The sequence below is a fragment of the Tympanuchus pallidicinctus genome, unplaced genomic scaffold (genome assembly GCF_026119805.1).
Source record: "Tympanuchus pallidicinctus isolate F22 unplaced genomic scaffold, pur_lepc_1.0 scaffold1, whole genome shotgun sequence".
NCBI classification, from domain to species: domain Eukaryota; kingdom Metazoa; phylum Chordata; class Aves; order Galliformes; family Phasianidae; genus Tympanuchus; species Tympanuchus pallidicinctus.
The window spans coordinates 57,795,470-57,819,283 of NW_026294618.1; the positions used below are offsets into that span (position 1 = coordinate 57,795,470).

The 23,814-nt window shown below is 41.5% G+C and overlaps 1 protein-coding gene across 5 annotated transcripts in view; it reads left to right on the forward strand.

Moving 5' to 3' along the window:
* PHACTR2 (phosphatase and actin regulator 2) overlaps window positions 1-23,814 on the forward strand; it is a 124,204-nt gene that overhangs the window by 63,182 nt on the left and 37,208 nt on the right. For 4 of the 5 annotated variants that reach the window (XM_052679382.1, XM_052679399.1, XM_052679393.1 and 1 more), the window contains exons 2-3: window positions 13,424-13,591; window positions 21,889-21,969. In XM_052679382.1, coding sequence (XP_052535342.1) covers window positions 13,424-13,591; window positions 21,889-21,969 — 249 coding nt within the window. The remainder of the gene's footprint in view (window positions 1-13,423; window positions 13,592-21,888; window positions 21,970-23,814) is intronic. The other variant, XM_052679392.1, reaches the window with a different exon arrangement.

The window sequence follows — 23,814 nt, forward strand, 5'->3', positions numbered from 1 at the left end:
AGAGCAATGAAACATGATGCTGGATAAAAGTCAGCTGCAGTTTGGTGACTCCCATTTCCTCACAGCAAATGAGATAACTTCTTACTTACTAGGATCCTAGCATTACTCGTACAGAAAAATATGAACAGTTTTCACGTGCCATGGCTTTAGAATTGACAAATTGGCATTTTGACTGAGAGGAACTGCTTAATAGTTAGTACTTTCTTGTGAGTGTGCATGAATTGTATTATTACTCTTTATCCAAGCTGGTATCTAGCAACAAAGACAAATATTTTAAAGGCAGCTAAAAAAATAAAATAAATATGGTTTTCTCTACAAAGACTTCAGGTCTAATAGCTTGCATAAACACTTATAATGACAGCAACTTTCAGAAATTCGCTAGCTGGATTTAAAAGTGCCCTTGACCTCTGCTGTGGGGGTTTGGAGGCCAGCTGGGTCACAAAAAGAAACTGTTTGCTTCAGGTTTGACTCACATGTGTTTGGACAAGTGCAATATGCTGTTCCTTTACTAGAGAAAAGATGTTGAAGTGGTGCCAGTATGAAGGAAAATATCGCCTTTAAAAGGCAGCACAGTGAGTTCTGGGCTGCATGTAGGGGATTTAATTACATGACTGACCAAATTTCTCCTTGGCATTTTTTGTATGTGAATGCTCTGATAATTGTAGGTCAAGAGCTTCTTGTTGTTTTACTCAAACGTGAGGAAGTGTTGGCCTGGGGGCCCCCAGAACCAAACCTGCTCTCAGAATTATCAACACCATAATCGTGGAAGATTTTGTTAAAGACGTACAATAATGGGAAATGCACATGTGTAATTTTCTTGCATAATTGTTTTTGGCAAGTATGTTGGATGGTCAGGAATGAGTTGGGATGGGATAGGCAGGGGAGTATAGCGGTATAACACCTACTGTGCGACCTGGTGTAGGGAGCCTGCTTTGGCAGGGGGGTTGGACTCGATGATCTCTGGAGGTCCTTTCCAAACCCTGTGATTCTGGGATTCAGTGATAACCTCCTTTCCAGCTTCCTTCACACAGAAAGGGGAAATAGCTAACAGTGTTAGTTCTCCAGGTGCAAGAGCCTTTGATGTGATGTAGGGGTCAGGATGTCCTGCTGTGAGGAGGAGTTCTCATCTGTGTGAGACCTTTAGCCCACAGGCAGCAGGCTCAGGCGCTGCCTTCCTGGTAAAACTCTCCCATCCCCCCCTAGACTTGTTCCTATTCTTTCCTGTCCCCTCCCGTTTGTTCCTGTTCTAGGCATACCACCCACCTCAGTCTAGTCAGCAAACTTTGCTGCACCATCTTGTAATGTAGTAAGGAACTGATTTGGTTTTAAAATCCCTCACAAGAAGGTAGTTTTTTTTCTGCAGGCTCAGTTCAGTGATAAAGTGCAGCCTCACAAATAGTGACCAGCAGAGCAAACCAAGATGCTGTGAAAACAGGAGTGGAGATGACTGAGTGTACAGCACCTCTCTAAAGCCATGTGGAGATGCATCCCACTGCTGGTTGCACCAAGATGAGCAGCACAGCTCTTCAGCTGTGAGGAAACACCTCTGTCTGTCCAGATGCACTGAGAGGATGGTGGAAAGGCACCACGCGAGCCACAGAGCCTGCACAGAGCCTGCCCTGCACAGCAGGGCAGGTGGGTGTTGAGCAGCCTAAATCCTCACCCAGGGTGATGTCAGCCTGCAGGTGGAGCAGCCAATTAGCCCTGAAGTGGCCCCAAGCCTGCGGTTGCTTAGGTATGAAAAGAGTGAAGCCAGAAAGAGCCTTCCAGGAAAAGCCCAGAGTAGCTTTGGCTGTGTTTTTCCCATTTTGCTGGGTTTTTAACTTGGCTTTGGCAGTGAGTTGTTCAGGCCATCTGATGGTGGGTGTGCTGATTTCCTCTGCAGGCTTCTGAGAGGGGTCGCAGTTAAATAACCAAGCCTGCAGCTTGTTTGGAAACAGGGACTGCCCGGCAAAACTCGCACTAGGCTACGAGGCTGTCCCTTGCTTGTTTCAGTTTTTCCTATAACAAATTCCCACCAACTTTATTTCTCATGAAGTTTCTGGGATGTCTGGGGATGGGACTTTCCGGTTCAGCAGTGGTGTAGCATACCTGTTAGATCTTCCATCTTGCTGGGGATGAAGTGGCACTGGAGAGCAGCAGGAATGCGGCCTGCCTCTGCTGTCCTGATACTCAGAGATTTCTGATCAGATGGGTGGTAAAGAGCTCCTGGGCCCTCAGGGGGATAGGGAGCAGCTCAAAGCAACGCAGAAGAATGATAATGGGGTCAGAAGCTTCCATGGGACACACTTGGCCTGCTTTTATCTCAGCTTCAGTAGAACATATGCATTAATTACTGCAAAAAATGTTCTTATTTTTATTCCTGTTTAGTACTACAGAGGAGGAAGGGCCACATGCTCACTTCAGATCATTTTCTAGTAGCCAGTATCTGCTGGGAGGTGTCGTCAATTGTCTGTGGCTAAAGATACCTATTGTAAACTCATAAGAGGTACTTTTGTCCCCTGTACTAAGACTGTACCCAGGAAAGTCAGTCTGTAAGGAAGTGTCTCCAGTTCTGCATTTCTGGTTTTTGGAAGTGACGAGTTGAAAATACCATTATGAGATTTAATAAGATGAGTACATGAGGTGTACCTTGAGGCTAGGTTACAGAATTATCCAAAAATATCATTTTAAACTATTAATAGAAATCTATGCTGCTATACTTCAGGACATGAACGGGTAAATCGCCCTGATGCAGAAAGCATTAATTTTCAATCCTCAGCAGTTTGGTTGCTCTTTCACACACACACTGCTTTTTCATTGTTTTCTTTTTTCCTCTCACATCTCTATTTCTGCACCTGAGCTTTTCCTCGTTTCTATGGAAAAGTTGCAAGGATCCAGAATGTGACCCTTAACCCTGTTTTTCGTATATCTGGAAGATGTAACTGTCTGGAAAATTCCCATTTACTTCTATCCACTGAAGTACTGGGGTTGAAGAGAAAGGAATAAACAGCCTGCCTTAAACTGATGATCCCTTTTCTTCTGGTCAGAGCCACCCATGTTCTGGTCAGCAAGGAGGTATCGAGACCGTTGCGGCCAGATCACTTTCAGACTTGTATAATGGAATTGCTGAGGATTTGTTTATTCCTTTCTGGGAAAGCTGCAGGGATGGAAATTAAACACTGGGCTGGAGATCAAGAGGTGGTGCGGATGTTCTGATAAGGGCTACATGATGCCAAAATATAAATACTGAATTTGCAAACGTGTTGGTGGGCATATTACAAGCCTTGTGTTTATCCATTCCTTAAGCAAACCCTTTGTGCATTTTGACATGAGAAACAGGTGAAAGCAGGGAAAGTGTGATTATAGAGGTATAACAGCTTTGTTAATGTGTCCCAGAACCACCCCCCACTAGATCGCTTGCCCTTGTAGATGTGGTAGGAGGCTCTCACAGACATGAAAAGGGCAGTTTACTTGGGCCTAGTTCAGCTGTGTTGCCTGTGGAATTTCTGTTGCCTCTATACAGTGCACATTTTATTTATCTTTTTTTTTTTTTTTTTATTCTCAGTAGAATTAACTCCATGGAAGTGAAAGCCATACTGAGAAGTAACTCCAAAGTTGCATGTTACAAACACTTCATCTGCATTTAGGTTGCTGTAGTTACCTGTGTCAACTAAATGCGATAGCTTGTGAATTAACACAACCAACAACAATTAAGATGTGGCTGTTGTAACCAAATAAGCAAACAGTAAAAAAAAAGAGCAATGCTTAAGGTAACTCTAAGGCAAAGAGGTGCTTTGTAGTTTACCCTAGTGTAGTTAGAACAGAAATCCTGCCAGGGTGAGAAACTGAAGCAGCAAATGTGCCTTAAGTCCTATTTTAACACTGCCTTTTTCCTCTTTCCTGTGTAAGGCAATGGAAAGCCAAGCTGAAGTCCCCTGCTTGCCTGCTGGAAAGCTGTTACTTGTGGTGTGAGGAGTTCCTGCCCAAAAGACAGACAGCTGAACAAGCTCTCCCAGGCTCTAAGCAAATCAATCCCAAGTGTACAACTGAGAGAGAGAGAGCTTGAATAAATGCATGTTGGAGTCAGCATCATTGCTGAAGTCTGAAATGTGTGACTTGGCTCATGTTCCTCTTCTGTGCACGGCAACTGTGCTCTGGGTGGCAGGGTGTTCCTCTTCCATGCTAACATGCTGTTCTCCAAAGGCTTTAGAAATGTTTGTGCATGGTTAATGTGGTGCTGGCTGTAAAGGAGAAAAGAGCCATGCAGAGTTTGCAGCAGACCTAACTTAGCATAGGATTTCCTGGCTTGTTTTTTCCTGCAGCATAGAGCTAACATGTTGAAGCCTTGGGTATGCATCATGTTGTTTTGGGGGGAACATAGTGTCCTGTCCATTGTAAGTACCCGTGTAGCAGTGTCTGTGCTTTATGCGGAGCTTAGGCAGGGAATTCTCACCAAAGAGGGAAACAGAATATTGCCTCTAATCTACAGATGTAATAGCTGGATTTCCTGCCCCACACTGTGCTCGGCTTTCTGCAACAAGGCAACATTTTGCCTGTGGTGAGATGGGAGTTATGTGGTTCAGTCTTATAGTGGTTCAACTTTCTGAGCTTCAGCACTGCTGGTTCACATATGGCTCCATCAACCCAAAAAGTGCATTTACTCTCAGAAACCTGGGGACATTCAGGCTGCGGCTTCCCCAGGTGGATCTGCTCACTACCCACATTGGCTGCTTTGAGGCAGCAGCCTGAACCCATCTGAAGTAGCCACTGCCCACCCTGTTTAGCTCATTGCCAGCAGGAGGCCCAATTAACATTTTGCAACATTGGCAGTTCCATATGGAAATTACCATTCAGCCGCCTACATTTGAACTTCAGCTTTTTCCTTTCATTTAATTAAAACACAATCAAGTCAATTAGCTCATGACAGAGATTCCCCAGAGTTAAACTCCAGATGTATGGCTAGGCAAAAGCATTCGGATGCCAACTCATTGTGCTGCTCTGAGGTAGATTATAGCTCTCCAATTTGTCAGTTTATCCACTGGGGATTAGTTGCATTTTCTTCCTTCCAAGTAGAAAGCAAGAAGGGAGAGAGGAAAAAGACCTGTCTTTCCATCTGGTTTTGGTCAAGAAAAATTGTTATAACATTACAGAATTTGGGAGATTTATTGAAAATGACATTGATTGTGTCAGAATGACTTCTGTTTTTTAATGACCATGTCAAACATTTTACCATGCAGTGTCTTGCTTTTTTTTCCAGTAAGCTGTGGGAATAAGCGGCTTACCATACTCTATAGCAAGTCGATGAGTTATTGTTCTTGTCACTAAATTGGGATAATATGCAGCTGCACAAACATGTTGATTTTGCTGGCATAAGAACCATGACTTCAAACTCTGTTCCCTTTGGCAAGACTGTATAGAAAATCATAACACTGTCAAAAAGAGGTTTTGAGGTCTCAATAAACCAAGATGACTTTTGCAGCACACTCCTGCAGACATCTGGGGTGCGGTAACAGGAATTAAAAATGACTGAACCAACCAACTGGTAGTAATATAGAAGTTCTGCTGACCTAAATCCACACATAAGGTAATTTTGAACTGAATCTGCTGCATCTTCTGTTGCACTTCTCAATGCATTTACAATTAGATATGACAATATCCCAGGTCACTCGTGTTGCAACAAAAGTTATCCTCCCACACTTCAAGGGTGATGGAGTGATGCCACATTAATATTGCAAGTGAGACACGCAGTGCCAGTACTACCCATAGCACATCAATGTCAGTGGAGCACTTGGTTCCATGCCTTTTCCCACTCAATGATTCAAGTGATTCTTCTCTAAGCAGAGTGACTGTTCTTGTCAAAGAAGGCCCATACATCACTTATGTACATGTGAATTCCCATATCTTTGTAAGTTAATTTAGCTACTTAGTTTAGCTTCCTGAGCACAGCATTCCCTTCTTCATGGTGTTCTCTCTCTTGTTCTTGGCTGAATGGCCTCCAGATTGCTTTCTGCAGAGGACTATTATGCCCTCTACCAGGTAGGATGTTCTTTGATAAGGAAGGGCAGGGCATTCTTTCAGGAATGCACATCTTCTGACCACACTGTGAATACTGTAGGCAAGCTCATGTTCATTTAATGGATTCATTCAGGCACAGGCACATAGTATATGCTGAACTGTTCAGTGCTGCTGTGGCCATGACTACGATTTCACAGAATTCTGGTTGCAGCTGTGAAGCTGATTTAGACTCTTCACCCTGCCCGCTCTGTCCCATACCACAGCTTGCTCCTCAGTCCCGACACTTCAAAATTTGTAGGATTGTGCTGAAGAGTACAGCACTGCAGTGACCCAGATTAAAAATAACCTTTTCTTAAAAAGGAAGGAGGATGGAAAGGGGGAGGCGTTTTTGGTCTGGATCATTCAGAGATCTACTTGTGATGCAGCCTGATGAACAGTTGTATTTTTACAACTGAAGGAAGAGCATATTTTTATAGGGTCAAGAATGAGCAGATGGAAATGCAGAGAAGAAACTTTGTAGGCTGGCTTTATCACCAAAGCTATCTGCTGTGAGACTCGTCTAGGTTTCTATTTTACGTGCAGAGAAGTGGAGGTTTCAGATAGTGTTAATGTCATGAATTACAGCACCTGCACTTTCGGAGTCAGGGAGCTTGTGATCAGAGTCTCTCAGGCTCCCAGTAGCACAACTCTTGACAAATATACCTAAATTCTGCCTTGTTTCTTTTGTTGGGTGTAGCCTTAATTGCTTTTACTCCAGGATCTCAAGAGTCTTTATGAATAGAATAAACTAATTAAACTTCTTCAGTGGCATTGATTCCAGCAATTTTACAGCGAATTTATGAGATATGTTCATACTTGCTTACAGCACAGTATCTAATAAGTTCCTTCTCCTTATGACTAAATGTGAATATGTACTAATATGGGAAAGAATCTTAAAACTATTCAGGTTCAGGAATTGATTCTTCTAAATAAGACCTTTTGAGTATAATCCTACTGTAGCTAGATAGCTATCTAATTATCCGGATTTTATCTTTTTTAAGTTGTCATTGACATAAATTACTAGCATTAAGCTACCAGGCAGTAATTTTGATCCTTTGCCTATTAAAATATGGTTCTACTAGAAGATTTATCTGTATGTATATATGTACATATATATGTATAATCTGCATTACTTCTAGTATTCAGTCTTGAAGTTAGCTTCTTCTATTGGCTTGCTAGTTTGACTGCCATCAGTAAAAGTACAGAACAACATACTGCATAAATAGAACAGTCTTTTTTCTGTTCTTGGATTATCTTAAGCCAAAGCTTTAAAAAGGAATATCCTCACTGCATTCTAGACCAAAATGCCTGGAACCAGTAGAATCACAGCTATTTATTTCAAGGACATTTTTATCAGACTTGCTTGAAACAATTGGATGGAGAGTTTTTGTTGCATTTTGTAAAGCAACTTCTTACCTGAAGAAGGTATTTGCGTATTTCGGTGCTGACACAAACATCTCAGTGCTGAAATGTACCATGCCACCAAAAAAACTAAGGAATTTTGTTTTTGGTTTTGTTTTTTTGCATTTTGTTTTTGGTTTTGTTTGCATTTGTGCAATCCAGTTGCACAATGTCTCTGGAGATCGTTCAGAGCACAAGTGTCCTTCATACAGCAACAGAGATCAAAGTTGCTTATTAAAAGTAGCCTTCCTAGGTCAAGCAAGTTGAGGCATTTCAATCTTTGGTGGTTTATGGGAAAGTCAAGGTCATCTGTAAACTGATCTAATCTTTGATGGCTGCCTGCAAGCTCAGGGGAGGGCTTTTTGTTTCTTTCATTGAGTTCACAGCCTCTGCCAGCGTGATTTGGCTTTTCAGTATCGTGGTTAGCGTTGCAGTTGGTTTTTTACCACAAGATCTCCTCTTGGGGGTCATGATAAAATGCTTGGGATGGCATCAGTGGGAATGGTTAATATGTTGAGAGGGTGATGTTCGTTACAACTTATTTCCCTTGTATCTTTTGTTACCTGGACTGAGAGATCCCTGAGCATATTGATTTAAGTGCTATCCTCTAGGCAAGTAAGTAAGGACAGACACAGATGTGTCAAGCAGTGCAGGACTGGTTACTTTGGACCTTTCAAATTATCTGGGGCACTACTGGTACCAATGCGTTGTCTCTATTTATTCAGAGTCTACATTAGCAAGCAGTGTAGCATGATGGGAATAAATATGTGGAGTAAAACAGTTGAAGCTGTTTTGGTTCAAACTGGCTGTATCGTGGTACTCCAGACTGAATGTTCCTCAGCATCTAGAGCATGAAATGCTTTCCCATTTAGTTTTATCCTTAACAAATCCAGTTCATGCTCTTCAGAGCAGCTTTAAAATAGAAACCAAAGCTTTGCAAGTTGGAGCAGCTTGGAGGTTTCCTTCGGAAGCAAAAACTTGATGGAAGCAAGATCAGTCAGAGTCACACTGTTTACAGTGAATGTTCAGGGAGCATTAACACAGAACTTATCTCCAACTATAACTTTTTTTATTTCACTATGTTTTTCAATCTCCATTTTGTAACAGCCTTATCCTTAGACTCCTTGAAGGGATAAGCAAATTCCTAATTGTGAGCTGTCATGAAACCCATTTGATAAATAAACTCATCTTTTATTTTCAGAAGGAGTTAATCTAGAATCCTACTTTCAATAGTTGCAGTCTTCCTAAACAGAAACACTCACCACTAAATTGATCCCTTTTTTCATATACTGGCTAATTTGAAGCAGATGGATTTTTTCAGCTGGGATGCATATCACTATTTCAGAGTTATATATTTTCAGCAGAGGGCAGAGCAGCAAGTGATCCAAATTCATGTTTCTTGGTGGAGAACTGTTGGAACCTTAATTCTCCTCCATTCCTGTGGCAGGCACAGGAGAAAGAGTTTATACAAGGCTTTTGTGGAAGTAGTTGCTTGTAGTAGGCTGGGCTCCGTGATGCAGGAAGATTTGAAAAGATCTATGTTCCAGTGTTTATAGAGACTGTGCTGTCTATCACCAGGGTGCAGGCTCTTCACATCAATAACCCAGCCTTTCTAAGCCAATGAAGACAAGAACATGGGCTTTGTCCTGCTGCCACCAAGGAGTGGGTAGCTTTTCACTAATGAACTCATGGGCTGCCTCTGCCAGTGAGATAATTCTTGGCTCCTGTCCCAGGACTGAACTCTTCAGCCACCAGATCTTCATCCCTTTTCTTCAGCATCTCTCTTCTGATTCTTAAGATTTCCTAGCACAGATTTCACGAGTAACCATGCCTTTCCACATCCCTCAGCACTGCAGAAATGTTGTCTGGGAGGTGACATAGTCCAGCCTCTCACGCCAAGCATGGTGGCTGCTGGCAGCAGATGAGATCACACCTGGTCAAGCCCTGAAAACCTCCAAGGACACAGATTCCCCAACCTATTCCAGTGCTGTACCATTCTCCTGTTCCTTATATCTAACCTGGCTCTCTGAAATTACTGCTTGTGGCTCTCACCTCTTTTCGTGTCGTCTGGAATTGCCAAGAACAGTGAAGCTATCTTACCTTTGTAACTACCCTTCAAGTAATTGTACTTCTTTCATTCAGCAGATACTGACTGCCAACCTAGAGAGAAGCACATTCCCTAGTTACAGGCAGGGCAACCCTGCAGAGGTCCTGCTGCTGTCCCATGCCTCTCTCTTCCTCCGGAGCTGCTTGCTGGCTGGTGTTGGTGGCCTTCTGATCTCCATCTCTTGCCAGCCAACCCACCTGTTAGGGACTCATCCTAAACTTCCCGAAAGACTGCTTGGTTATGTTTTCTGGGATGTGCAAGCAAGGAAGCTTGCTCATGCAAGGGATAGGCCTAGCCTCCTCCTTACCAAAATCTTGATGTTACATTTTCCAATACCATCCTTTCATTTTATCTCTTTGTTATAAGACCAGAAAGTACCCAAGGAAAAAAAAAAATCCTCATGTATCTGAATAATAGTAATTTCTGCTGGCAAAGTTTTCTTAAGCTATCTGTTCCATCTCTAATAGCATAGGATTTGTTGTATTCTACAGCACAACTCAGATTTATTGATTTGAATATTATCATTTTCACACAAATTTATCTCTGGTTTTATCTCTGTAAATTTCAATGAAGTTATATAATGGCCAGTACTTCATTTCAGTGTTAAGGAATAAAGTTTCTTGGACTCTGATTGCATTACATCAGCTTTCTCACACTAAGAATTTTTTTATAGCATTCTAGACCAATCTAAAGTCTGGGACAAAATAGGATTCATTAAATGCCATTTTTCTGAGAAACAGAATAGTAAGATTGCACTGTGAAGATATGTGTATGAATATGCATCTTTTTAACAACTAGGACAGGGGACTAGAATTCAGGAAGCCATTTGACAAACAAACATTCCCACCTGTGGAAAGAGGGACAGGCAACTCAGAATGAATACAAGGATGTCATTAGGATGTGTAGAGGAGAAATCAGAAAGGCAAAAGCCCAGCTTGAACTTAACCTGGCCACTGTGGTGAAAAGGAATAAGAAACGCTTTTATAAATACATAAACAGTAAGAGGAGGACAAAGGAGAATATCCACTCTTTGCTGGATGAGGCTGGGAATGTGACCACTGAGGATAAGGAAAAGGCGGAGGTTCTGAATGCCTTCTTTACGTCTGTCTTTAAAAGTCAGACCAGTTATCCTCAGGATACTCCTCTCTCTGACCTGGTAATCTCGGCTGGGGAGCACACTAACCCCCCTGTGATTCTGGAGGAAACAGTCAGAGACCTACTGCTCCAACTGGACTGCCACAAGTCGATGGGGCCAGATGAGATCCACCCGAGAGTGCTGAGGGAACTGGCGGAGGTGAGAGCCGAGCCGCTTTCCATCATCTGTCAGCGCTCCTTGTTGACTGGTGAGGTCCCAGAAGACTGGAGGCTTGCCAACGTGACTCCCATTTACAAGAAAGGTCGTAAGGAGGATCCGGGGAACTACAGGCCTGTTAGCCTGACCTCGGTGCCAGGGAAGGTTATGGAGCAGATTCTCTTGAGGGAGATCATGCGGCATGTGCAGGGTGACCTGGGGATCAGGCCTAGCCAGCATGGGTTCATGAAGGGCAGGTCCTGTTTGACCAACCTGATCTCCTTCTATGATCTAGTGACCTGTCTGTTACACAAGGGAAAGGCTGTTGATGTGGTCTACCCAGACTTCAGCAAGGCCTTTGACACTGTCTCCCACAGCATTCTCCTGCAGAAGCTGGCAGCCAGAGGCTTGGATGGGTACACTCTTGGCTGGGTAAGGAGCTGGCTGGAGGGCTGAGCTCAGAGAGTGGTGGTGAATGGAGTCAAATCCAGCTGGCGACCGGCCATGAGTGGTGTTCCCCAGGGGTCGGTGCTGGGGCCTGTCCTCTTCAATATCTTTATTGATGACCTCGATGAGGGCATTGAGTGCACCCTCAGTAAATTCGCAGATGACACCAAGTTGGCTGGAAGTGTGGATCTGCCTGGGGGTAGCGAGGCCCTACAGAGGGATCTGGACAGGCTGGAGAGCTGGGCTGAAGCCAATGAGATGAGTTTCAACAAGGCCAAATGCCGGGTCCTGCACTTCGGCCACAACAACCCCAGGCGACGCTACAGGCTTGGGGCGGTGTGGCTGGAGGACTGCGTAGAGGAAATGGACCTGGGGGTATTGATTGATGCTCGGCTGAACATGAGCCAGCAGTGTGCCCAGGTGGCCAAGAAGGCCAATGGCATCCTGGCTTGCATCAGAAACAGTGCTGCCAGCAGGAGCAGAGAGGTGATTGTTCCCCTTTACTCAGCACTGGTGAGGCCGCACCTCGAGTACTGTGTCCAGTTTTGGGCCCCTCAGTGCAAGAAAGATATTGAGGCCCTGGAACGTGTTCAAAGGAGGGCAACAAAGCTGGTGAGGGGTCTGGAACACAGGCCATATGAGGAGAGGCTGAAGGAGCTGGGAATGTTCAGCCTGGAGAAGAGGAGGCTCAGGGGAGACCTCATTGTTCTCTATAACTTCCTGAAGGGAGATTGTAGTGAGCTGGGGGTCGGCCTCTTCTCTCATGTCATTAGTGATAGGACCAGGGGGAATGGCTTCAAGCTACGGCAGGGGAGATTCAGGCTGGACATGAGGAAGTATTACTTTTCAGAAAGGGTGGTCAGGCACTGGAATGGACTGCCCAGGGAGGTGGTGGAGTCACCGACCCTGGGGGTGTTCAAGGAAAGACTGGATGTTGTGTTGAGGGACATGGTTTAGTGGGAGCTATTGGGAATAGGTGAACAGTTGGACTGGATGATCTTTTAGGTCTTCTCCAACCTTGGTGATTCTATGATTCTATGATTCTATGACATTAAACACTTAACTATTCTGTGCCTCATATTTTCCATCTGTAAAATGGGAACAGTGATATTTCCTACTTTGAGTAGCACTTTCTGATTTAATGATCTATGATTATCATTATTTCTGTTGACAGTGGCATCAGCTCTGTTCCAAATTGGTTATAATTGGAATGTTTAGATGAATGAAAGCAATTACAGAGCCCTTATGCTGCAAACATTTAAGCTTATGATTAATTTTATGCACGTAAGTAATAGCATTTACTTCAGTGAAGCTTCTCATGTGAATAAAGCTAAGCAGGTTTGGAGTATTTGGAGGTTCAGGAGTGGAAGGCTCTAATAAACCGTAGTTCTTATATAGAAATACATAATTAGGGTCTTCTGAGGGAAATTTCCAGAAAATTCGTTTTAACTTTATGCTACATTTAACTACCTGTTGTGGAATAACTGCTAATTTTGTTCACAAAAACTCAGTGTTGCAGCCATCGATGATAAATACTGGCTTTAAATTTTGGCTACAACCCAAAAGCTTATTGTTAAATATGTTTTGTTAGTATGAAACTTGAGTTGTGGCAGACTCCTTTGTGAACGACTGATTACTAGGAACATCAAACTGAACTATTCTGTTCCACAGCCAGAACAGTTACCAGTAGAGCTTTTTTTAAAAGGGATTTTTAATTTTTTATATTTTTTTACTCAGAAGAAAGAGTTTATGTTTGTACATTGTATGGGTTTGTTTTCTGCCTGATGATAGCTAGTTATTCAGCTTTACCAAAGAAAGGAAAAAAACATCACGTAAATGTGTTGAAAGGAATTCTTCAGTAGAGAGGAGAAACCACCGAAGCACGCAGAGCAGAGGCGGTGTGAGCAGCTGTTGTGACTGTAGTGAGGATGCTGAGCAAAGGGAAGTGTGGTGCTAATGAGGGTGACGACTGGGTTGCGGTGCAGGTTGCTATAAAATGCCACTGCCTTTTGGGCAGACAACAAAAAAATGGGAATTACCACAAAGCCTTTTGCAATCCGGCAGTGGAACAGTTCAGCTTCTAGCTACTGTTTTTGTTTCCATCCTTCAGTGACCTTTTCTTTTCTTGTTTATTTGTGCAGTTGATGGCTTGGATAAAGCTTCAATCGCTAACTCAGATGGACCAGCCCCAGGATCCCAAACTCCTCCCTTCAAGAGAAAGGGCAAACTTTCTACCATTGGCAAAATTTTTAAACCTTGGAAATGGAGGAAGAAGAAGACCAGTGACAAATTCAGAGAAACGTCAGCAGGTATGAATGTGGCCCTTTGGTGGCAAATAGCAGGAAACGTTGTAATGGCTTTGCAGGGTAATAGCTGAAAAGGTGTTCAGACATGTCAGGGACAATTTAGGCACAGTATTGGACATACACAAAAATTGACCTTTGACAAGGAAAAACCTTATTCAGATTCTGTCCTAAGCCTGTTACCGAAGTGTGTGGTTTATTAACTTAGTATTCATTACATATTATATTCTTTTGATGTTGGTAACACTCATTTTTTTAACTAAGAAACATGAAGCAGTGTACTTTGTATCATCAGGTATGTTGGGAATGTCTCTGTGTTCTACTAGTAGCCAGTGGTTTGGGATATGAAACAAACCTTGCCTTCATGGGAACAGAACTTTGGTCTGTTCAGAGAGGGGAAGCAGATGTGATCATGCACAGAAAAAAAGAAAAAAAAGAAAAGAAAAAAATCAGCTTTGCAAGCACTGCTCAGCACCTTCTCTCCGCAACTGGACAGGCTTGAAGAACAAGTGTGAAATAAAAGGCTGTGACTGGGTAATGTTAGTTCTGAACATGAGCACAACTGAAAGCTGGATTTAGTTGCCTAAACACAGGTGCTTGGTGCCACCTGAGATGCTCTGGCCATCCTGGCTGCTCTCCCAGAAGGTTTTGTGTCGTGTTTGCCATCTCTGTGTGGATGTCTCCAAAACCTTGAAGCATCTCAGGTGGCTGTAGTCATTCATGCTGTTAGGAAACTTAACCCGCTCTGCATCTGTGAGTCTCTGTGTCACAGCTCCGGCCAAGATTTCTTCAGGAAAATCCCAAACTTCTGTTTTGGGATTCAGACATTCAACGCTGTGCTTTTGTCAACTTCAGCCCAATCAGAGTCCATGGCTTTTCAGATTCATTACCACACTGCAAATTCTCTGTTCACTGTCTTCCATGTCTCTAGGCTATAAAACCAATCTCCCAAAATGTCCCTATTGAGAACATTTGGGAGTACACTGCTTTACATTTTAAGTCCAGGAACCCCTAGAAATTGCAGCAGAGAACTCTTAATAAAGAGCAGTGTCTATCTCAATGATCTTAGAGCTAATTTTCCAGTGATAGTGATGTCCTCTCAATTATCTCAGCTGTGTATGTTTAGTTCCACTGCCTCCTGGGTACTGGCATCTGTTCTGTCATGAGCTATATCGCAAACCTGATCCAACAGAAAGCTAAATACAGTGAAACATAACAAGAAGTAGCTTTTATTTTTCTTCAAAGGTTACCACTTGTGGTCTAGCTGTGTGATTACTGTAAATAAAGCACACTGAATCTGAGAGGAAGTACAGAGCCTCTGTTGGAGCTTCTTAACATTTAGAAAAGCTGGTTTTTTTTTTAATTTCAGCTGTATTTTTGCATCACTGCCTTTCAGGTCTGGATGTTAAAAAATTAATGTTGTTTTCCTTATCTTTTTTTTTTTCTCCAGGGTTAGAGCTTTATTTTATGATAAATCTTTTCTTTAAAACAGAGCACCAAAGTGCAAACAGAAATCCATAAGAGATAGGAGTATTTGCATGTCGAATCAACAGAATAATAATAGAGTCAGTGGTGACAGATTAATATAGTGCATAGATATGTAACTGGGATCTCTTTTGGTCAGCTGAATATGTGGCTGTATATAATTTGTATTGAAAAGTAGAGGTTAATTATCTGCACAAATGAAGTATATCCATAGATGTTACAGAGCATGAGAAAAGTTAATGCAGAGGGAGGTAACAATTAAATAATTGAAGTTCCTGCTCTAAGTTCAGTCACAGAACTTTGTATTTAATAGTTCTTATTCCCAAAAAAATAAACTAGCCCAACTGATTAACTAAGTGCCTAATGTATCTTGGGTTGAGTATCATCTTCTACACAGACTTTTAAATTATCCCCCCAAAACCTTTAATTTGTTTTAATAGCATTGTTCCAGGTAACCATGTAATATGTATCCATGTTTTGTACAGTGAAGGCTGCTATTGTATTTAGTAACACGTAGTAATATAAAATTAGTGTTGTAAAACACAGCTAACAAAAAATGAAACCATTCTAATAATCTAAATTGTGTAAACTAGACTACTTCAGTGCCTGTATAGTCTGTGAAACATAGATGTACGAAATTCAATGCATGTCTTGGTGAACAAAACCTAAGCATTTTATGCGACTTTGGAAACTTCTGATATTTTTCTGTAGATGGTTTTTTATTTTTTTTTCTCCCTAAGGAGTCCATATGTTCTATTTTTCATAAGGCTTTAATCATCCATCCCACTACATTTTAATATTTCTTTTATTTGGATGGGATTGTACAAGTAAAGTGACATGGGGAATTAAATTCAGATTTTGAAGACTTTAGTATCCTTTTGTACATTCTGCACATCAGTTTGCATTCCTAAATTCCAGATTATGTGCATTCTGCCAACCATCACAGTATTCAGTTGTTTTGTTTTGTTGTTGTTTTTCCTTAAAATGAAATGCTGGGACTTATATAATATCTGAAGATCTCATCTTTCATCTAAGAAGTAGCAATAACAGTTGTCTAAGATGGGGAGAAAGTAAATCTTGATTAAATTAGATTGTAAATTTTAAAAGTAAATTAAAGGTTCCCCTGTTATTTTTCTGCCATGTTATACAGGAATTTGTCCTTTGAGACTCTCTAAAGTGTAACCTACAGCTAGATGAAAGTGGCACAACTACAGTTCTCAGAGTTTTTATGCTGAGATAGAAAGAGGTGTCTAAATATTAACTAATATCAACATAGTGAACATTTAGTCATAATTTTGCTTAGGCGTCATTGTCATTCACCCTCCTGTCAACAATCAAAGCTTTTTCTTCCAAGTCTGGCTGTACTGGTCCTATGTTAGCAGCCTGTTTGAGGCTAGATATACCTTTAATCCATGCTGATTGCCAGCTAGTAGCATCAGTAGTGCTAGCAGGAGCACACCAGGATAAGTCACTTGTGCTGACTTTGAGCATCCTCCTGCAGTTCCTCCTCTGTCTTGGCCAGGAACACGGATTACCTCCCCTCATAATTCCATACAGAGAAAAGACACAGATAAATCATTATGTTTTTGCAGCAGTAAGGTATTGTGTCTTCAGGAGTCCTAGAAACGGGGTGGCAGCCCCAGCTACACCGTGAACAAGCTATGTGTATTTGGTGCAAATCAAGTTAGCTTGAAATGGAAGCATATCTTAACGTGACTGTGTTATTTTGCTGCTGGGAAATCCCAGAGCTGTAGGGATGTAGTTTATTGGTTTTTAAGCTCTACGTAAGAAAGATACAGAACCACTTATATTTGTGTACGTGCTTCATGTGAGGCTGGAGTCAGAAATGAAAACCAGATTGGACTGCGTTCATCCTGCCTCAGATGGTTGTTTCAGGAAAAAAAAAGTTAAGGGAAAAAAAAAAGTTACCCTTGCACTCCTTGAGGAAACAGACCTGAGGCCAACGGAGATTGAAAAGATGCATTTCCTTGGCAAGTTGCCCCTTGTTGCTTGCTAATTGACACAGCAGAAGAAACTCGCTTATCTGATGTGAGAAAGAGGAAAACATCCGCACAAAATAAATTTCCTGCAGGAAATCCTCTTCCTCAGACAGCTCAGTCAGAGCTGTATTTACATCACAAAACGGGATGTGTGTGTGCATATCTCAGATGTAGGTGGCCGATCTCCTGGTCTGAGACCATGGGAGATGATATGATATGACATTGCATGTATTGGTTATTCTCTTATTCTCTGGCCACAGCTTGGTAAGTATGTGTGCAGCTGAAGAAAGTTCCTTCTGAAACAGAGTATGGGGTATTGGAAAGAACTTCTATTGCTATAACTGGGATTTCAGTCAGCTTTTTGAAGTAGGTTCTTCTTGCAGATTTGACAGGGCTGTAATATGCAATGTGTTGACAAGATCTCATGTGACTGTATTATGCCAGCAACTGGAAGATATTCATAAACAGCAAATACCACAAACAACAAAAAAATACGGACAACTAGATATGGAAGTATTTGGTCTGATCTGGGAATGATGGCTGGAATTTTTCCCCTTAAGCAACACATTTCCCATGCTGTATCTCAGATAATCTGTTCTCTGGGCACTAATTGTATAGTTTCTGCCTAAAGATTTTTTGTAAGTAAGTAAACAGAGGATGGCATAATCTTAAGGGCTTCCCCCCCCCCACCTCAGTGTTTTACTCAGAGGGCAAAGAAGACAGCAGTTAAAGTCTTGGCATGAAGTAGGCTCCACTTCAAAGCGGTGCTGTGAGAGAATGTGCAGGCAGGGAGCGGGAGGCAATTTTAGCTTGTACTGGGTCAGAGAAAAATTAAAATTTGGAATTCTCTTGAGCTTCTTTGGGATAAGCAAAACTAAAAACTGGAGAATGTCCAGAATCTCACATTACTCTTTAAATAAAATAATGTGTTCTTAAGACTACTTGAGGTTTGTAGCTGCTGAATGTCAGTAAGTCTTCTCTTTTTGAGGGGGTAGGTAAGGAGTGATCCGAACTGCTTTTTGAGGTAAACTGTTATTTTGATTGGTTTGCTATTATTTATGTTGGGCTAAAAATACACGTTTGTGGGATCCCTTGGGTAAATAAGATTTACCCAAGTAAATGAGGTCTGCAATTCAAGGCTACATACAGTCTGATAAATTGACATACTGTTAGTTACCACTGAAGTTAATGGAAGCACCAGTGCAGTTTGTATGCTAAGTGAGCCAGGGGTTGTGAAGGTAAAACACATAACAAGCAAATAAAAGCTGTACCATCTGCACACCTGTCAACCCACATTCAGACATTTTTTATCTTCCCAATGCTTGACTTTGTAAAAAAAAGCATTATATTAAGAGAGTTTGCCTAAACCTAATGATAGTCTAATGTGATTTGCTCAACTAAAGGTATGAGATCCTTATGGTCAGTGCAATTGTTGTGATCAAGATAGTTGGCTGTGTAAATGTGAAATGTATTACATAATGAAAAGTCTTTAATAAGCAATAAATTAAACTTACAAATCCACTCTGGCTAAATAGCGCCCAGTGCAGGCTCATGAGTAGACAGTAACCTCATTCCTCTTATACAAGAGTACATTTTTGATTACTCTTATTTAAATTAAAATTCTGCTTTTTTTGTAAGAATTAAAGTTGAGATACTTACAGTGAACGCCAGCATACTTTCTAATGTTTTTTCTGTGAGTCAAATAGTGTTTTAAATAAATTATCATTTCAAGCTGAATTAACTGAGTTTAATCAGTTTAAATCAAAACAACACTTATAGCTAGAGTTTCAGATGATTAAGGATTTGGGCTTAAGCTTCTTATCTGTTCATAAATATTCTAATCTGTAAAATGGAGATAATCTAAACGACGTAACGAAATCTGTGCAATGTCAGTACAGTTCTTTGAGGTCTTCAAGTGGAAGTGTAAGGTGTCAAAGTCTTTTAATGCAAAATGGTGTTTTCCATGACTCTTCATTAGGTGTGATATAGTGCTGCAGAACTGAAAAAATACATCATCTTGAAAACTTCAGAGAGACATAGGTATCTGGTCAGATTCAGCGTTACTGAATTTGATGAAAAGGATGTATTTTCTCGTAGTATTAGATCAAATTTCACAAAGAAGTATGTAAGAGAGCATCTGATATATATGAGAGCATCTGATTTCACTGTCTCCAGTTAAAAAGGTGCGAAAAATCAGAGGGGGGAAAAAAAAGGTGGGAAGTAAATTAGACTTCCAAAACTGAAATACAACCGAGTATTTATATTGCAAGCAACAAAAGGATAGATGTGGTACTGAGGGACGTGGTTACTGGGCATGGGTGATGGTGGGTTGACAGTTGGATTAGATGATCTATGCGGCCTCTTCCAACCTTGATGATTCTATGATTCTAAAACAGGTATAAACTACGTGCACAAAGAGTTCATCTGCAGGTTTCATATCAAGGCAGATTTCACTCTGCTAATAAATATACTTACTTTCTGGGAAGATTATAGCCCTTGGTTAGTGCCTATCTGCATAGTCCTCTGGCTTCATTGTCCGTGTTCTTTTCTCCGGAGGTCTTTGAGGGAGTAAGTGTTCACCTACATAAAGAAAAACTTGCTGGAATATGGCACGCTCCTGTGCTTTGCTTACTGTGTAAATAACTTGCATGCACGCAGTTGGGAGGTATATACTTTAACAAGTAATGGTGAAAAATTGAAAGAACTTTTTAAGAATGGAACTTAGGAAGGCAGTCTCAACTGCTCTGCATTCAGGCAGCCATGCTCGCCCCTGCTCCCAGCTGTGTCCTTCTGCCCTGGCTTTTACACCGGCACTAATTTTTGTGAGTTCAATCCAAGCAGCTGCTTAACAGGATTAGGATCAATTTCCAGCATAAATTAAGCCAAATGAAGCTGGCAGTGCTATGCTCCTGCCTCTCTGGTGCCTCCATTCTTGTTCAGCCAATTGCAGCAAGAGCTACTTGCTGCTGGAAAATATGTTTGTCGGAACATGGTATGTTTGCTCAGAAAACAAATGGTATCCTGAGCTCTATCAGAAGAGGGGTGGCCAGCAGGGAGGTGATTGTCCCTCTCTACTCTGCTCCATCTGGAGGCCCCATCTGGAATACTGTGTCCAGGTCTGGAGCCCCCAGTACAGGAAAGACAGGGAGCTGTTGGAGAGGGTCCAAAGGAGAGCCACGAAGATGATCAGGGGACTGGAGCACCTCCCCTATGAGGACTGGCTGAGGGAGCTGGGCTTGTTCAGCCTGGAGAAAAGAAGGCTGCAGGGTGACCTCACTGCAGCCTTTCAGTACCTAAAAGGAGTCAACTCTTTGGAAGTGTAGGTAACAGCAGGACAAGGGGAAACGGTTTTAAGTTGAGGGAGAGAAGATTTAGGTTGGATGTCAGGGGGAAATTCTTTACAGAGAGAGTGGTGAGGTGCTGGAACAGGCTGCCCAGAGAGGTTGTGGATGCCCCGTCCCTGGAGGTGTTCAAGGCCAAATTGGATGGGGCCTGGCAGCTTGGTGTAGCATTGAATGTGGAGGTTGGTGGCCCTGCATGTGGCAGGGGGGTTGGAGATGATCCTTGGGGTCCCTTCCAACCCTGGCCATTCTGTGATTCATTCTGTGATTCTGTGCTGTCACAGAGGGTAAATTCCTGAAACATGTGTGAGGACTTTCTCTGTCCTTGCTGTAGTACTCACTTCACCATGTGACTTCTCTCAAACCAATCCAGCTCAAGTGAGATTGAAAATACTTCGTGCAGTATTTAATTTGCATAGAGCGGTTAGACTTGCACTAGAGAGTAATTGGATTACCAGAGTGTTTGAATTAGTTGATGAGATAAATCACCTTATTGTTAAGATCACCACATCATTAATAGGATGAAGTCCAGCGCTGCTGAAGCTTCTCTGCATGACCTCAGCTTGAGTTCCAAACATTGCTTGGGTTTTGATGCTCATATGTAAACAGAATTGGGATAGGTGATTAACTTCTGCTAGCAATGCAGTGAAGAGGGGGTTTTATAGTAGTGATGTTCACATTTTCTGAACCGTGCACCAGTTTTATAAATCATTTCTGTGGCCTCCCAGATCACCAAAATTGTATTGGCATAGGGTTAGGGGGGAATGGGGAATTACTCTATTTTGCCATCTGTAAATACTTTTCCCTATAAAACTTTTTTACATTTTTCCCATGGGAAATAAACATAATAATTAAAATGTTTGATGTCACAGTCATTTTTGTGTGTGTTGTATGCTTTTTTTTTTTTAACCTAAAAACAGGATGCTTCATTTTTTTCCATGACAGCCAACCAGCCTGGATGAGGATGTTATTCTTTTTTAGAACAGAACTTTCTAACTTTTTTTTTAAGACTTACTTTTATTTTTTTACTTAAAATAGTTGTGCAAAGTTTACTCTATGAGCAGTTTTATGACTTGACCAAAAACGTTGTTTGCTCTGAGCAGGATTTGTCTCTCAAAACATCTCAAAGAATAAGTGAAGGTATCTTGAGCTGACATAGTCACTCCAATCATTAATAAAGAGGTGCTTTTAAATATTAAATGCCAATGTTTGGATGAGTTTAGTTTCACTCTGTAAGTACATATTCCCACTGACTGTGAAGGAAGCCCCACTGAGCCTAGCTCAGCTGAAGAGATTGGATCAGATGAATCCCACCTTTTGTGGCTGAAGTTGTGGGAGAGTGTCCCTGGAAACCCAGAACACTTCTGTAGAGCTGAGGGAAAGAATACCTGTCAGGGGTTCTTAATTCTTTTCTCCGTTTTTCACAAGCGTTGTCAGTATGAGAATAAATCTATTCTTAACTGTGCTTTTTCTTTAGTGTTGGAAAGGAAGATTTCGACAAGACAAAGCAGAGAGGAGCTGATAAGAAGGGGAGTGCTGAAGGAAATGCCTGAGCAAGGTGATGACTCATTACCTAGAATTTAGCTCCTAAGTGCTAAACATGGATGGTAAAATCCCTATTGCATTGTTTCTGTGTAGTACAACTAGTTATAAGGAAATAAAGCAGAGGAATGTGAGAAGTAATTTGAGCCAGTTGAATTAAACAAAGTTGGAGTAAAAAAATACGCATTCTGTAGCTGCTTCTGCCAAGAAATGCTGCCTCACTTCTGGCCATGTCTTCAAATATCTTTATGCTTCCTGTAAACATGGATGGCTGCCATTTCAGTATCATAAAGTACCAGTGCTGGGATCATACAGATCTCACAGCTGCCACACTGGCCACATTCACAAATAGCAGAAATATAAAAGTCTGTGGGGAAAACACTCCTTGTTTAAAAACAATTTAGAATTAATAACCCCAAATTTGTGCCTGGAAAAGTATGGGTAGGCCATGGTTAACACCTCTGCCCCACCTCTGGTTATGTTTCTGAAATGCTTCTAGTAGTATTCTTTTGAATATTATTTAGTACCTATAAATCTAGATGGGATAAAAATCAAGTGATTAAAATAATTTTCAGTAGCTTAAAATAAAACCATTCATCACTTTATCGAGAAATCTGAGAACTCCATGATTTTTAAAAACAGGTCTATCCTAGAAATTGTACTGCCCTGCCTGAGCTGAAGAATTGCACACATTGATCCTTGGAAGTAGAGGGCTTGTTTGTTAGCATGTAGCATCACTTGTCTTTGCAGTCTTGTCCAATTACTAAAATGTGATAGCCAGTATAGCTGGCTTCTTAACTTGTTTCTGCCACTATCTGTGACTTAACACAAGAAATGTGAAATTTCCACACCTCAATCTGCCCGTATTAATTTTGAGCATTTTTTGCTATGTGCTTTTTTGGGCAGCTGTGTGACTTTGTTGATTGATGGTTGCAAAATGCATTTAGTCTGTTGGCTCAGTTAATGTAAGCTGTTAACATTTCAGGTAAGTAAAAAACACTTTTAACATAAGGAATATCATTCATATGTTTGCTTTGGTCATTAGTGTCCTGACCTGCTATTCCACTCTTAAAAGGGGTAAAAGGATGGAATGGTAAAACAGTGTTTCCCCTTTTTCCCTTCTTAAGACCATCAATCCTATCTGTGTTGCCTTCATCACACTATGTCTCTTGTCTGATGAAAATTATAATCTTTATGGAGCAATTCGGAAGAAACAGGATTGTTTTGGATGGACTGAAAGCAGAGATACAGGGAAGACAGTGGTTAGGTGGTGTGAAGCTAGTTAGAAGGAAGGTCTACAGAGCCGAAAACTAGATGAAATGTTATGGAGTATTGAAATGTGAGAGGTAAGAAGTGCAAAGAAGTGACTGTTTCACATGGGATGGAGAAGAAAGAGGTGGGAAGCGGCAAGGATGTAGATGAGATGTTAACAGAATATGAACAAGGTAGCAATCTTACGTGTGAAGGCAGAAAGGAAAGTGGATTTAAGAGCATCTGGAAGGAAAAAGCTGAGAAATTTGAATGCTGCAGTCAAATAAGAAGGCAGCCTTGTGCAAATATCAGCTATAGTAAATGAGACAAGGTTAAGAAGGCAGAACTTAGGTTTTACACATCATTTTTACACATCATGAGAAAGTTAGTTGTGTGGTTAGAATGAAACCATCAGCTTAATCCACAGAACAGCCTAAGGAAGTAAGAGAGGCTGCATAATTGTATTGAAACGAGGGAACTGCCAAACATCCAGATCTCACAGCACCCAACAAGGAGAAGAAGAGAGTGGAATTAACACAATTAATGAAGAAGCAACAGGAGGAACCAGAAGGCATTACAGGTAAAGTTGCACAAATTTTGGCTGATAAGA